Source organism: Piliocolobus tephrosceles, chromosome 19, assembly GCF_002776525.5.
Source record: "Piliocolobus tephrosceles isolate RC106 chromosome 19, ASM277652v3, whole genome shotgun sequence".
In the NCBI taxonomy this organism is placed as follows: domain Eukaryota; kingdom Metazoa; phylum Chordata; class Mammalia; order Primates; family Cercopithecidae; genus Piliocolobus; species Piliocolobus tephrosceles.
In genome coordinates, this window is record NC_045452.1 from 43,074,374 (window position 1) to 43,088,992 (window position 14,619).

The window sequence follows — 14,619 nt, forward strand, 5'->3', positions numbered from 1 at the left end:
CCCTTCCTTCCTTCCTTCCTTCCTTCCTTTTCTCTGTCTGTCTGTCTTGAGATGGAGTCTCACCTGTTGCCCAGGCTGGAGTGCAGTGGTGTGATCTTGGCTCATTGCAACCACCGCCTCCTGGGTTCAAGCAATTCTCCTGCCTCAACCTCCCAAGTAGCTGGGATTACAGGGGCCCGCCACCATGCCTGGCTAATTTTTGTTTTTTTTGTATTTTTAGTAGAGTTAGGGTTTCACCATCTTGGCCAGGCAGGTCTTGAACTCCTGACCTCGTGATCCTCCCGCCTTGGCCTCCCAAAGTGCTGGGATTACAGGTGTGAGCCACCGTGCCCAGCCAGAAAGTTTGTTCTTAATTCACTGTAAATGGCATTTTTAAGGTTTTTAATAGGCTTCCTGGAGTGTGGGTATGATACCCCCATCTATCACTTACTAAGAACTAAAAATTAAATGGGATAATATATGTAAATCACAGCTGAGTGCTTTGGCTCTTAGTAGCCTGTTCTCTTCCATCATAGTAGCTCTTGACAAATGTAAGTTACTCTCTCTTATTTCTACCCTTATTGTACTTCAGTTTTTCTTGAACTTTGAAGAGCTGTTGACATTATGAAAGAATTAGTTTTATTTGGGTATAGAAGAGAGGAGGCTGATGTGGGAGGACTGTTTTCTGGCACACATTCTGCTGGGCCTTTGTTTTGGGGCATCTCTGAAGACAGAGTGAGATACCTGCAGTGGAAAGGATTTCTAAATTACGAGGGTTGAAAGAGTATACTGTTTCTTTCTTTCTTTTTTTTTTTTTTTTTGAGACAGGGTCCGTTGTGTCGCCTAGGCTGGAGTGCAGTGGCGATCTTAACTCCCTGCAACCTCCACCTTCTGGGTTTAAGCAATTCTCATGCCTCAGCCTCCCAAGTAGCTGGGATTACAGGCATGCTCCACTGTGCCTAATTTTTGCATTTTTATTAAAGATAGGGTTTCACCATGTTGACCAGGCTCGTCTCAAACTCCTGGCCTCAAGTGATTCACCCACCTCGGCCTCCCAAAGTGCTGGGATATAGGCAAAGGGCCACTGTGCCTTTTAACCGTTAGGTAAGTTCTGGACTTTCTTCCCCGGCATGTTTTTGGAAGAAGGTGAATAGGTCTTTTAGGCCTGTGTAGAGGCAAGGATGCTGTCATTATAAACATTTTCTGAATCATTCTGAAATTTTGAGTAGAATGTATGGCAGTATAGGAATCTGGACCTTGAAGGACTGATGAAAACTTTCTCTAAATACCTTCAGGCAACATGAGATCTTTTTATTGGCAATTGTGCAAAACAAAAATACTATGATACATAATTTGTAACAGAGCAGGTAAACTTAGGAATAAAAGCGTTAGAACTGCACAAGTGTATATGAGCATATTCCATTTTGGTTAAGGTTGGTGCCTTCCAACAGAGCTTTCAGCAATGACAGATGTTTTTTCTGCATTGTCCGGTATGGTGGCCATTAGCTCTGAATGGCTATTGCGCACTTAAAACATAGCTTATCTCACTGAGGGACTGAATTTTAAATGTTAGTTAATTCTAAATAATTAAGGGTTAAATTTAAATAGCTCTGCATACCCAGTGATTACTATATCGGATGGTGCAGGTCTCAGTTCTTTCCACCATGTTTTCCCCACCGTATTTTATATCTTTATTTAGGTGAGACAAATGGAGTCAGGTCCAAAGCTTTGTAACTGGAGAACCAAGTTGGAAGCAAAGAGGTTTTTTTGCAACGAGGAATCTCTTGCAAACAAACCTGGAACTTGGCCCAGTGAGTCAGTTTTTCTGACATGTGAGTATGGCTCTTTCAGAGCACTGGCACTGGGGCCGTGCTCCCCCGGAAAGGAAGAGCCTTAAGGAAGGAAGGAACTCTTTTGAGTCTGTTAAGTAAACTGAGCGTGTTGACAGTTTGAACACACTCCCTCTGGCAGCAAAACAAACTGCTTGGCTTATTTCATATTTTGAATCAAAGTAATTCCTTTAAACCGGCTTTTAATTTTCAAAGGTGGAAGCCGCCTCCGTCTCCTCTGCTGGCGCTGTGTACCTTTTTAGTTTCGGAAAAGCATGCTGGGGACCGATCTCTTTGGAAGCCTTACCTGGAGATTTTACCCAAGGCCTATACCTGCCCTGTTTGTTTGGAGCCGGAAGTGGTGAACCTTCTTCCCACATCTTTAAAAGCAAAGGCTGAAGCGCAGAGAGCCCACGTGCAGGAGTTCTTTGCTTCCTCCAGAGACTTTTTCTCTTCTCTGCAGCCTCTGTTTGTGGAGGCTGTTGACAGCATCTTCAGCTACAGTGCCCTGCTGTGGGCTTGGTGCACCGTCAACACCAGAGCCGTGTACCTGAGGCCCAGGCAGCGGGAATGCCTTTCTGCAGAGCCGGACACCTGTGCGCTCGCTCCATACCTGGACCTGCTGAATCATAGCCCACATGTCCAGGTGAGAAGCTGACAAGGGAGCAGCTATTCTATTTGGATAGGAAGGCTTCCACTGCCCAGAACCTGTGACTGTAGATGGTGAGTGACACCACAGGGAGAGGCGTCGGCAGCTTCAGGTGACCCTGTCGGGATGGCCTGCCGTCAGGAGGCTCCTGTTGTTCTTCCAGACCCCACTGTCCCTCTTGCAGTGCTTGCCTCTGCCCATTTTCTCCACTTTGCTCTTCAGGCCTACAGAACCTCGTGTTGCATCCCCTGTCCGGTCTTTCCCAGCAGGCTGTGGTGCAGAGCCCTCCTTCCTTCTGCCTTGTTCCTCCTTCCAGACCAGGACTGAAGCCCAGCCTGCTTTCCTGCCCTGTTGCTTTTAAACTTAGTGTTACAGCTGTCACAGCATTTCTCTTTGCTCTGATCGCTGACTGGCTTGCTCTTTTTCCCACTGAGCTCTGAAATCTTTGAGAATGGGGTCTTTGTCTTGTTCCTCTTTGTCACCCCAGTGCTCATGGCAGGGCCTGGCACATAGTAGGTGTTTAGTAAATGTTTATTGAATGGATGGGTATTTGTGGGGAAAGGGTTCTGGGAAATAATGAAAGAAACCCGATTTGGGAGGTGGTCACAGATCGCATCCTCCCGAGCCTTTTCCCCAGGTGGCTCATTTGGGAAACGAGTGTTATTTGCAGGGCATGCAGGGGTAGAGGCCTGGCTTGGACAGCAGGAGAATGTCCATCCGTCAACTCACCTGTAACGCTTTTGGGGTGTGTTGTGGAGGGACATGGCTGAGATCCATGTCCTGGCTGTCACCTTTACATGACATTCCACTGTGAGAAGAGCAGTCATGCCTTGTGAGCCCATGTGCTAAACTCATGTGCTCTCCACGTGAGATCAGAGCTTAGGGAGGTGCCCGCTCTGCTTTCTTAGCCTAGGAACAAGGGCTGTCTGCTTGTTACTTTTGTAGAAAGAAGTATCTTTGACAATCAGGAGCAAAGGAGCCTGGGATTAGATGAGTGTTTCTGTGGTTGATGTTGATGAAATACTATCAGGGGTGTGTAGTGGGATAGGATGCTAGACATGGGGACTCCGTCAGTCCCCAGTGCAGTGATTTATTTTTATTGGGACTTTTGGTGCATTTATGTGCCACACCAATGATTTTATAGTCTACTGTAGGAAGACCACACCACAAACTACAGCCTGTGGGCATGTGGCCCGAAAGCCCTGAGCTAAGAGTAGTTTTTACAGTTTGAAAGGATTGTAAAAATACAACTTGTGACAGAGACCACATAGGGCTGGCAAAGCTGAACATGTTTACTCTCTAGCTTTTTACAGATAAAATTTATTGGCACCACCATGTCCTCCTTCCCTGGGCTATGAGTGGACGTGACCAATAAACTGCTGATGATCTCATCTGTTTTGTGTCAGGTGATGTGTGGCCGTCCCCAGCGCCCTAGGGCAGGACTCCCTCCCTCATCAACAGGGTGAAGTCGAGGTGGATGAAACCGGAAGTGGCATGTTCCCTATGCGTAGTTACATTTACTGATGGGTGTTTGAAAGCTGCACCTGACTCACATTAATGTTACATAATAACTTAATCAGTTTTGTAGTTTTACACCTTACTTTAAAAAAAACCTTTAACAGTTTTTCTTTCTAGGTAAAAGCAGCATTTAATGAAGAAACTCACTCTTATGAAATTAGAACGACTTCACGTTGGAGGAAGCATGAAGAGGTATTCATCTGTTACGGCCCTCACGATAATCAGCAGCTATTCCTGGAATATGGATTTGTTTCCATCCATAATCCTCATGCTTGTGTTTATGTCTCAAGAGGTGGGAGTCAACTTTGTTCTTAACATAAACACTATATAATTTTTTTCTTCCCAGTTGGAGATGTGTATTTTCAGTTTTAATAAAAATATCAAAACCGTAAGACTGACATACACATCACTAATTTTCTTCTAGGTAGGCCTAGCCTTACTCTTACTGACTGTAATTTCAGTGTTGAAGTAAAAACAACAAAGCTCTGACTGATATTTAGGATAAGAAGAATTAAGAAGTTTTCATTGCATTGGGTCAAAATATAGAATAGAAGAAGAGGAAAACGGCTAAGGAAATAAATACAATATTAAAGGATGGAAATGTTTATACTGAGATGTCACTGGCACTAAAGACAATAGAATTAGAGAGCAATCATAAAAAATATTTATTAAGCACCTACTGTGTGTAAGACACTGTGCTAATCACAGAGATAAATCTATAGTCCTTGTTTCTGGAGGTTGATGCCATGATGACATTTGACTTCATGTATGTTCTTTTGTGATCTATTAACTAGCCATTATCATTGGTTTTATTATTTTTGAGTCAGAGTCGCACTCTGTTGCTCACGCTGGAGTGCAGTGGCGTGATCTTTGCTCGTTGCAACCTCCGCCTCCCAGGTTCAGGCGATTCTTGTGCCCTAGCCTCCGGAGTAGTTGGGATTACAGGCATGCGCTACCACGCCTGGCTACTTTTTGTAATTTTAGTAGAGATGGGGTTTCACCATGTTGGTTAGGGTGGTCTTGAACTCCTGGCCTCAAGTGATCTACCTGTCTCAGCCTCCCAAAGTGCTAGGATTATAGGAGTGAGCCACTGCACCTGGCCTGGTTTTCTTCTTATTATTTTTAATTTTTGTTTTTTCATATGATAGAGACAAGCTTGTTATGTTGCCCAGGCTGTCTTCAACTCCTGGGCTCAAGAGATCCTCCTGCCTCAGCCTCCCAAAGTGCTGGTATTACAGTAGGGAGCCACCGTAGTTGGCCCAGTTTTATTATTTTAAAATAGTAAGTTAGCCATTACACTTAAAATGTGAAAATTCCAAATATAGTGTTAAAAAAGTACATAGAAGACTGATTTTTCCCTTTGTGAAACAGAGAAGCAGTTTTCTAGGCCATGAAAAAACAGCAAGAGATTTATTAAATACATAATTTGATGCATTTTTAATATAGATTTGATTGGAAATGGAAACTTGGCCAAGCTGTTACTACTCCATCTTATAAGGCAGAATAATAATGTGATTTCTCAAAGTAAAAATAGAAAAGCAAAAACTGGGTCTTGCTGCTAGAAAACCAGCTTTGAGATTGGCTTCATGTTTTCAAAATCCTGATAAATTTAATATTGTTGTCCATGAAGTATTCATTTGTTGAATACATTAATTTGAGCAAAAATTATATTTTAGTTATATTTACATTTTAAAAATAAAATAGAAAAATCTCTCATTACCCTGCTTCTCCAAATAGCTTTGTTAGTTTGTGCGTATTTACTTTTAAGTTTTTTGTAGTTGCAGTCACTAATATCCAGACTACTTTGAATTCTGGTTTGGAAAAAGCGCAGTATTGTAAACCTTTCCTCATGTTTTTGCAGGGCTTCTACTTTTGTTGACTGTAATTTTCCAACAGTCATGCTGATATCCTAATGACCTGCTTGTTTTTGGTGGATTTACTTAGTGGGAGCACGAGCTGAGGTTATGCGTGTTTAGTCCTCCAGCCTTGGAATTCTTATAGCCTTTCAGGGACTCAGTACTGATGTGACTGAATTGGACTCGAAGAGTAGCCTTCCTTTGTGTGAATTAAGTGGAACTGTTTGTGCATGTCTGGGTTGCTAAGGGGAAAGGAGGTGAGTTGAGAAGGGAAGGAAGACATACTTTTGTCCAAATTTATGCCCTAACAGTCTGATTTTTTTTTTAATATAGAAATACTTGTTAAATATCTTCCATCAAGAGATAAACAGATGGACAAAAAGATTTCCATTCTAAAGGATCATGGCTATATAGAGTAAGTGTTTCTTTTTCCCTCTTAAAATTACTCCTTTAGGAAATGTTCATGGAAAACCTGGGGTTAAATTTTCCATGGGGGTGAGACACCTCCTGACCCTGTATCAGCTAATGGGTAGGTATTGAGCACTTACTGTGTGCAGTAAAACTGTGCTTGATGTTGTGGAGGACATAAGGAGTAGAAGACACTTGAAAGAAACTTCTTTAGGGACATAAGGTACAAGCTAGAAATACTAAATTACGGTACCAAAAGAGAGCTTGGATGTGTTGATGGGTGGCCCAGGATGAGTCTGTGTACCCTGTGGTCATGTGGAAGGGCCAGGCTGGCCCTCAGGAGAGCCCAGGCACCTGGCAACATGGTGCAGCCTCTTGGGGTAGGTGGGTAGCTAGGTGATTCCATGCCAAGTGGCTAAACGGGGTTCAAGGCTTTCTCTTTCGGATTTTCTTTTCTGGATGAAATTAAGTTTGAAATGATCCCGCTGTGGTGTGAGAGCAGCCTGGCGGTGGTGGCTGCCATCTGTGGGATGCCCCAGCTAGTTCCGGTTCTTAAGCGTTTCTCTTACTGGGAACTCCTGCGCATGGGCCCTGCCTCAGGCCCCTCATCCATGTTCAAGCTTACTAAAATTATTGGAAAAGAGCTGTTTACTCTTTAAAAAAAAATGGGGAGAGAATTTTTTGTTACTTAGGCTTTCTTTTTAAGTATTTGCAGACTGATTTTCTCCTGTCCTTTGGCCAAGATTGCAGGTTACATGACATTTAGCAACCCCTTTAAAAAGTGTTTGACTCTTCAGTCATTTGCTGTGAGGTCATGAAATACTGAAATGACGGATTTGTCATTATTTGTTTTTCTGCTTCAGAAATTTGACATTCGGATGGGATGGACCATCTTGGAGGCTACTCACAGCCCTTAAGTTGTTATGTCTGGAAGCTGAAAAATTGTAAGTTTCACATGTGTTGGTCTTAAGCTGTAGCAACAGGCTGGATATAACTTTGGAGGGTTTGTTTGTTTTTTGGCTTGCATTCAGATACCCAACCAGGGAGGAAAAAGGAATGTCCTACATTGAAGTTGCTTTTTTGTTATGTAACTTGCCCATGTAGTGAATGTTTCATTTCTAAGTTTTAACCCTTTTGGAATTGTGGTTTTAGAATCATAATCAGAATACATAGTTCTGATAATTTTTTTGTTTCTACTCATATTTTCCTCCTGGTGACCTGAAATCCTTTACAAAGTGTGGGCATTGGCACTGTTCAGAGGAAAGTCTGAGAGTACGTAGGTTTTGCCCAGGACAAGTAGAGCTCGAGCTCCTAACGTCGGTCCTGCCCTGGGGCAGTTCCAGAAGCCTGGCTGAAGAGCTGGACTTTTCCATGGGGGAGGCAGGTCAGGGAGCCCCCGGTGTGGGTGTGCATCCTGGCCAGGCTCCCTCATGTTCCTGCCTGCTGTCAGTCCTGCTCCCCGCAGCCACCTGTCGGCACATCCAGCTGTGCTGTACCCAGTGCAGGGGCAGCTTCGGCCTGAGTCCCTGGCAGGGAGAGCAGCCTTCAACCTTCTGCTGCTAGATATCCAGGGAGAACCTCTTGAAAATGGTGCAGGCTGTCCTTGAGCAGTTGGGAGGACTGACTGAGATGAGGCACAGTGCCTGGGAGCAGTCGGTGCCCCTTCCGTGATGCCTGTTCTTGTGGATTAGATGATGTTGCTTCCTTCTTTTTCCCTAGGAACTTTTGGAGTAAAATTTCTCCCTGGTCTCAACACCAAACATAGTTTTTGTTTTTATTCTTAGCAAATGGAGTGTTTTTATCTTACAGATACTATGAATTCTTTAACTGATGTTTCCTTCTTTTTCTTGTTCGCTGGAAAACTGAGAGGCAAATCTGAGGTCCATCCAAACGTACCTAATGTTAGGGCGTGCGGTTTCACACTGGCCCGTTCCTGCTGTGTCTTGTCTTTTCTCCTCTCTTCTTCCTTTGTCTTGTTTTCTGCCTTCATTCATCTTACCTTTTATTTCGTGTGCATTCATGTAAGCTTCTTTAAATCCTTCTGGCAACAAGGTATGAGTCCTTTTTGGACACTTCAGCCTAAAATTAAATACAACAACTGGCTGTTTCCCAGAGGTCTTCCTTAGGCCTCTTTTCTTCCATTTGAGTTACTGCTTACTGAGTGGGTGGTGGAGAAAACATGCGTGGGCTCTGGCTGATGCGTATTTGCAGTTCTTTCTGCCTCTCATTAGCTCTGTCACTTAGGGTGGGTGCTTCAGCTTTCCTGAGTGAGCCCTGGCATGGGGATAATCGTGCTTTCTTTGCTAGGTAACGGTGAAGATAAAATTAGATAATGGTTATTCATGAACACCATGCCTGACACACAGTCATTTCCTTTTTCTTTCCTTAGAACTCATTTCACCTGTCATCTCTGAAGCTGAAGCCTTCTGAGACTATTCGGGGCTGTGTCTTGCCAGCTGTTCTGAATTCTAGTGGGCTCCTGTTTACTTCCACAGCAGCCATCTTTCCTCCCCTTCGAAGCCACTTCCACTTCCAGATTCTCGGTGTTCATAATCCGGTCCTCCATCCTCTTTCTCCCGGTAGTTCTTTCTGGTGTCTAGGTCTGGCGCTGCCACCTCTGCTCCGCATCCTGCTGTGGCTCCCTTGCACCTGCCACAGCAGACCTGCCAGAGTGGGCCCTGCCTGCTGACTTAGCCCCATTTCCTGTGAGCCTTTGTAGTAGAGCATTGGAATGACCTTCATGGGGATAGAGGCTTGCTGTAGATTCCTCCTTCCAGATGCAGAGCATTTGGCTTTGTGAATTGTGTCCCAGTTTGTTACTATTTTGGACAGACTGTCACTTGAAGAGAAGGAAAACTCCCACCTTTGCTCCTTAGTCCTCTGCCTTTCGGCTGTGGACTCGCCCTCCTGTTCTGTCACTGACTTTGTTCCCATGGCCGGGGATAGGACTTCATTCACTTATGGGTCAGACACAGGCTTGTCATGATGATAACATTCAGTCCTTGCCTGCAGAGAGCACCCACCCCTTTGTGCTTTTTCTTCTCAGCTCCTCCTCCTCCTCTCTTATTACCTGGTCGGCTTCCACACAGGAGCTACAAGTGGCGTGGAGGTTTGGGGAGTCTCCTTATGGAATGAGTTGTATTATGCTCCTGGAGAAATAGGAGAAGGAGTTTATGTGTTGCATTGAAATAGAAAAGTCTGCTTTTTGAGAGCCTGCTAAAATTGTGTCATGGAACATTTTGGTTCTAGTACATGCTGGAAAAAAGTACTTCTTGGGGAAGTAATTTCAGATACGAATGAGAAGACAAGTTTGGACATAGCCCAGAAAATATGCTGTTATTTCATAGAAGAGACTAATGCTATGCTTCAAAAGGTATGTTTCTAGAATGTGACATCCTTAAAGAAGTGTCTTGATTCAGCAGTTCCTTGTTTTGTACATGTTATTAGGGATAGTGCATGTCATAAGAGCATTGTTTAGTGCCTTAAATAAATAAATGTTGATATAATTACCTCTATTTTTGTTTTCTTTGAGATGGAGTTTCACTCTTGTTGCCCAGGCTGGAGTGCAATGGCATGATCTTGGCTCACTGCAACCTCCACCTCGGAGGTTCAAGCAATTCTCTTGCCTCAGCCTCCCAGGTAGCTGGAATTACAGGTGCCCACCACCATGCCCAGCTAATGTTTGTATTTTTAGTATAGATGCGGTTTCACCATGTTGGCCAGGCTGGTCTCGAACTCCTGACCTCAGGTGACCCACCCACCTCAGCCTCCCAAAGTGCTGGGGTTACAAGTGTGAACTACTGCACCTGGCCTGAACCACTGTGTCCGGCCTCCATTTTTGACTGTTAACCTTGTCCCTATGCTTTTTCTCTCAATTTTTTTATTTTTTCTTTTTATTTTATTTTATTTTTGAGACAGGGTCTTGCTCTTGTCTCCCAGGCTGGAGTACAGTGGCACAATCTCGACTCACTGCAACCTCCGTCTCCTGGGTTCAAGCGATTCTTCTGCTTCAGCCTCCTGAGTAGCTGGGATTACAGGCGCCCACCACCATGTCTGGCTAAGTTTTGTATTTTTAGTAGAGACGGGGTTTCACCATGTTGGGCAGGCTGGTCTCGAACTCCTGACCTCAGGTGATCCACCCACCTCAGCCTCCCAAAGTGCTGGGATTACAGGCATGAGCCACCACACCTGGCCTCTTTATTTTTAATTGTATATATTTATAGTGTACCACATGATGTTTTAAAATATGTATACATTGTAGATGGCTAAATGAAGCTATTTAACATATGCATGATCACATATACTTATTTTTTTGTGGTGAGAACACTTAAAATCTACTCTTAGCAATTTTCAAGTACATAATATGTTGTTACTAACTAGTCACCATGATGTACAATAGATCTCTTGAACTAATCCTCTGTCCAGCTGAGATTTTGTGTCTTTTGATCAACATCTCCCTAATCCCCCTCCAACCCCTCAGCCTCTGGTGGCCACAATTTGACTCCCTGCTTCTATGAGTTTGACGATTCTAGAGTCCACATAGAGTGAGATCATTGCAATATATGTCATTCTGTGCTGGCTTATTGCCATGTGACAACATGTCCTCCAGGTTCATCCATGCTGTCACAAATGACAAAATTTCCTTTTTTTTTTTATAAGGCTGAGTATACTTCACTGGGTATATATGCCACGTTTTCTTTCTTTCTTCATCTGTTGATGAATACTTAGGTTGACTCCATATCTTTGCCTTTTATTAAAAGGTAAAAAGTAAAAAAGGTAAAAAGTAAAAGTTACTGTATGACTTCAAGCATTTTTTCTCATTGATGTGTTTATTTAGTAAATGTTTTCGTTAAATGAGAAATCAGCTCATTCGTATGAAAACATGCCTGGGATTTAAAGAGTGATTTTAATGAAGACAGAAGACATTATGGAAATGAAATAAGCCAGACACAAAAGGACAAATACTGTATGATTCCACTCTTGTGAGGATCCTAGAATAGGCAAGTTCATAGAGACAGAGAGTGGAGCAGAGGTAACTGGGGGTTTGGGGAAGAGGGGAATAGGGTTACTGATAAATGGTTATAGAGTTTCTGTTTGGGGTGATAGAAAAAGTTGCAGAGCTGGAGAGTGGTGGTGGATCTATAACAGTGCGAATGTACTTCATGCTGCTGAACCGTACACTGAAAATTAGTTAAAAAGGTACATTCTATGATATATATATATATATATATATATATAACTGCAATAACAATAATTTAAAAATATCTTTCAGGTGTCTCATATGAAGGCTGAAAAAGAGGCCCTAATAAACCAACTAACTTTGGTGGAATCCTTGTGGATGGAAGAGCTAAAGATTCTCAGGGCATCTGCCGAGACCCTGCACAGTTTGCAAACAGCTTTCACCTGATTTCACCAAAGTGTGTTTGGTCACCTCCTCTGGTGGGTGTTAGTCACACATTTTAGACTAAGGTTTGATGGACTAAATTTATATAGTTTAGAGTTGAGAGTGGCATCTACTCAACAATTAGGAACTTCATCCTTTTCTTTTTGCTTTTCCTACAGAAACAGAAGTTAATTTGAAGAGCGTCATGGTGGGCTGGGGCGGTGGCCGCCCCCAGGACGTGCAGGATTTCTGCAGGGGGCAGCACAGGTTCTGGGACTGTGAGGCTGTGAGTGAAGGTGGACAAGCTATCTGGATAGCACGTCTATTGCTCTTCCGAATAAAGTGCTGAACTGTGAGGAGAGAGGCGGACTGCTGGGGAGCCAGGAGCCAGCTGCATCCGTGTGTGGTCTGTCACCACGGGGCCTGCTTCTTATCTGACACAGCAGCTCTCAGAGTCTAGCGGTTGTGCTTTTAAGATGCTCTGATACCGTTGGGTTAAGGGGCAGGTTGGCGGTGGGTGGCTTTGGGCAGTGGGTGTGGGGAAGCGTGAGGAGGTAGTCCTGGGTTCCCACCAGGGTGGCCCAGCCGCCAGCCCTTCCCTATGTGACTGCACTGAGGTGGCCGTTGAGGAGTCCCCTAGGGGACACAGGGCTTCCAGAGGAGGGAATGTCCTCTAAGCATGCTCCTGGCCTCCCAGGGCGGCGCTTGTCTAATTATTCACTTGGGAAGAGTGACTGGCTTAGCCAGCGGCAGTTTCTGCTTTGTTCTGGCGGCTGTCCTGGGCAGGCCTTCCAACCTGGGGAGCTGGCCCATCCGCGGTGGGCCTGTCTGCTTGATTCTGGGGTTCAGTGTAGGTCAGCTGATTGCAAACCACGGTGGTGGTTTGGCCTCTGTTCTTACTCTTGAGTTTTGATCCTGCTCAGACCCTGGGTGGGGAAAAGGGGATGTTTCCTGCACAGCTCTCAGCTGCCTGTGGCCTCGGGACTGCCTGCGTAAGTAACACAGGGGCTGCTGGTCCTGTTCAGGCCCATGCTGGAGACGCTGCGTAGACAATATTGCCCAGGGTCCTGTTTACCCTCCCAGGGTTCGTTCTTCCCAAGAACTGAAATTCCTTTCTCACTGGAGCCCAGCGAAACCAAATGAACGGGGCGTGCTGGCCTCAGAAGGCGGGCAGAGTTTAAAATAAAACTCTCATGATTTCTTGAGACATGATTTCTTGAACATCTTTCCCTGTTTGTATATACAGTTTGTGCTTATGTTTCAACAGTTGCAGTATATTTCTTTTTTTCAATATTCAGTATAATGCAGTGTATTTCATCATACGCTGTATGGAGAGTGGGCAGACTCTTATGTGGAGGGCCCGGTAGTAACCATTTGAAGCTTTCTGGACCTGTGGCCTTAGTCCCAGCAATTCTGCAGAGCAGCTGTCGGCAGCATGTCAACTACTTGCAAGGCTGGGCTCCCGGGAAACTATTGACAATGACAGGTGCTGTGCCAGAATTTCTTTCTCCTCTCCCCTGTGAATGCACCTAAATATGTTAATTCCTTTACACCTTTCAAAATGGACAGCCCCTTGAACATGAAAAACTTTGCAGACCCTACATGGTCATTGTGCTTTCCTCATCTAGTGATTAGAAAAAATGCACAGTGGGTGGGTGCAGTGCTCACCCCTGTAATCACTTTAGGGGAGGCTGAGTTGGGAGGATCTCTTGAGCCCAGGAGTCCAGGAGCAGCATGGGTGACATAATGAGCCTCCCCCACCCCCCAACAAAACAGTTTAAAAAATGAGCGGGCGGGTTGGCCCGTGCCTGTAGCTGCAGCTACTCGGAAGGGTGAGGCAGGAGGACGGCTTAGAGCCTGGGAGTTTGAGGTTGCAGTGAGCCAGGATCGTGCCACTGCACTCCAGTCTGGGCAACAACTGAGTGAGACCCTGTCTTTCAAAATAATAATAAAAATTAAAAACACAGTGACAAAAAGCAGCTACCCAGAAACATTTACAGCTGAGTAAGAGTTCATCAGCACAGCAGATCTGCATTTATTTACAGCTGAGTAAGAGTTCATCAGCACAGATCTGCATTTATTTACAGCTGAGTAATACTCCATCAGCACAGCAGATCTGCATTTATTTGAAGAATAGTAGTATGAGAATGTAGACAATGCTAGTTATGTGAAGTCACAGATCCTTTGCAAGAAACCTGTGGCTCCACACACTTCCTTTCGGCTGCTCTTTTGTTTTGGACTCCAAGACTCCAGTGGCAAGCTGTTCTTGTAAAATCATTCTGAGGGCAGCAAACCCATCTGTCCCCACCTAGGGAGAGGCAGCTTGCACTGCTGTTTAACCAGTGGCCGTGTTTTCTTCCTTATTCTCCAATCACCGCCCTCCCCGGACGCCCCCTTGCCATCTTTCTTTCTTGGTTTTCTCTCTGCTGCTGCTTTGGGTGTGCCTGAGGCTCCTCAAGACTCGCACCCCTGTTGGTGTCTGGTTCTGGGTTTGGGTGGTAAACCTCCAACTGCTGACTTGGCCTGAGGGGACAGACAGCACGAAGTTAAGGATGATTGGAGGCATTCCTCCAGAATCTTTCCAGCTAAGAATAGAATAGGCCCTCCTCTGTGGAGCGTGTTAAGTCTGGAGGCTGGCAGTGATGTTTGAGGAAACAGAAATAGAAAATAGGTCTGTAATTCTGTGAAAATGGCTTTCTCACTGAAACTCCCGGCTGGGGCCCTTGGGGTCCAGCAGAAGCAATTCTGGCTCCTCCTTGGTGGTCGGCTGCTGCCGTCCGTACTATAGGTAAATGCTGGGCAGCAGGTTTTGTCCCGAGGGGGAACCTGTAGCAGAACCCATGACCTGTGGGCTGATATTTGAACAGCCTTGTCAGGAATCCCTTGTAAAAGGATTTTTTTTACAGTGCACAGTCCAGAACGCCCTGTGGGAACTAAAGGGAAAAAAACGGAGGAAGGAAGGAGCAGGAACAATGCATCTTTCTCCAGCCCGGCCCA

At 44.8% G+C, this 14,619-nt stretch overlaps 1 protein-coding gene across 6 annotated transcripts in view; it reads left to right on the forward strand.

Annotated features, from left to right (window-relative positions):
- Positions 1-13,223, forward strand: part of SETD4 (SET domain containing 4) — a 25,148-nt gene extending 11,925 nt beyond the window's left edge. For all 6 annotated transcript variants that reach the window (XM_023191096.3, XM_023191104.3, XM_023191112.3 and 3 more), the window contains 7 exons: positions 2,025-2,454; positions 4,093-4,267; positions 6,165-6,246; positions 7,103-7,183; positions 9,489-9,612; positions 11,512-11,678; positions 11,802-13,223. In XM_023191096.3, the coding sequence (XP_023046864.1) occupies positions 2,025-2,454; positions 4,093-4,267; positions 6,165-6,246; positions 7,103-7,183; positions 9,489-9,612; positions 11,512-11,646 (1,027 nt within the window). In that variant the 3' untranslated portion in view covers positions 11,647-11,678; positions 11,802-13,223. The remainder of the gene's footprint in view (positions 1-2,024; positions 2,455-4,092; positions 4,268-6,164; positions 6,247-7,102; positions 7,184-9,488; positions 9,613-11,511; positions 11,679-11,801) is intronic.
- Positions 13,224-14,619: the final 1,396 nt, after the last annotated feature.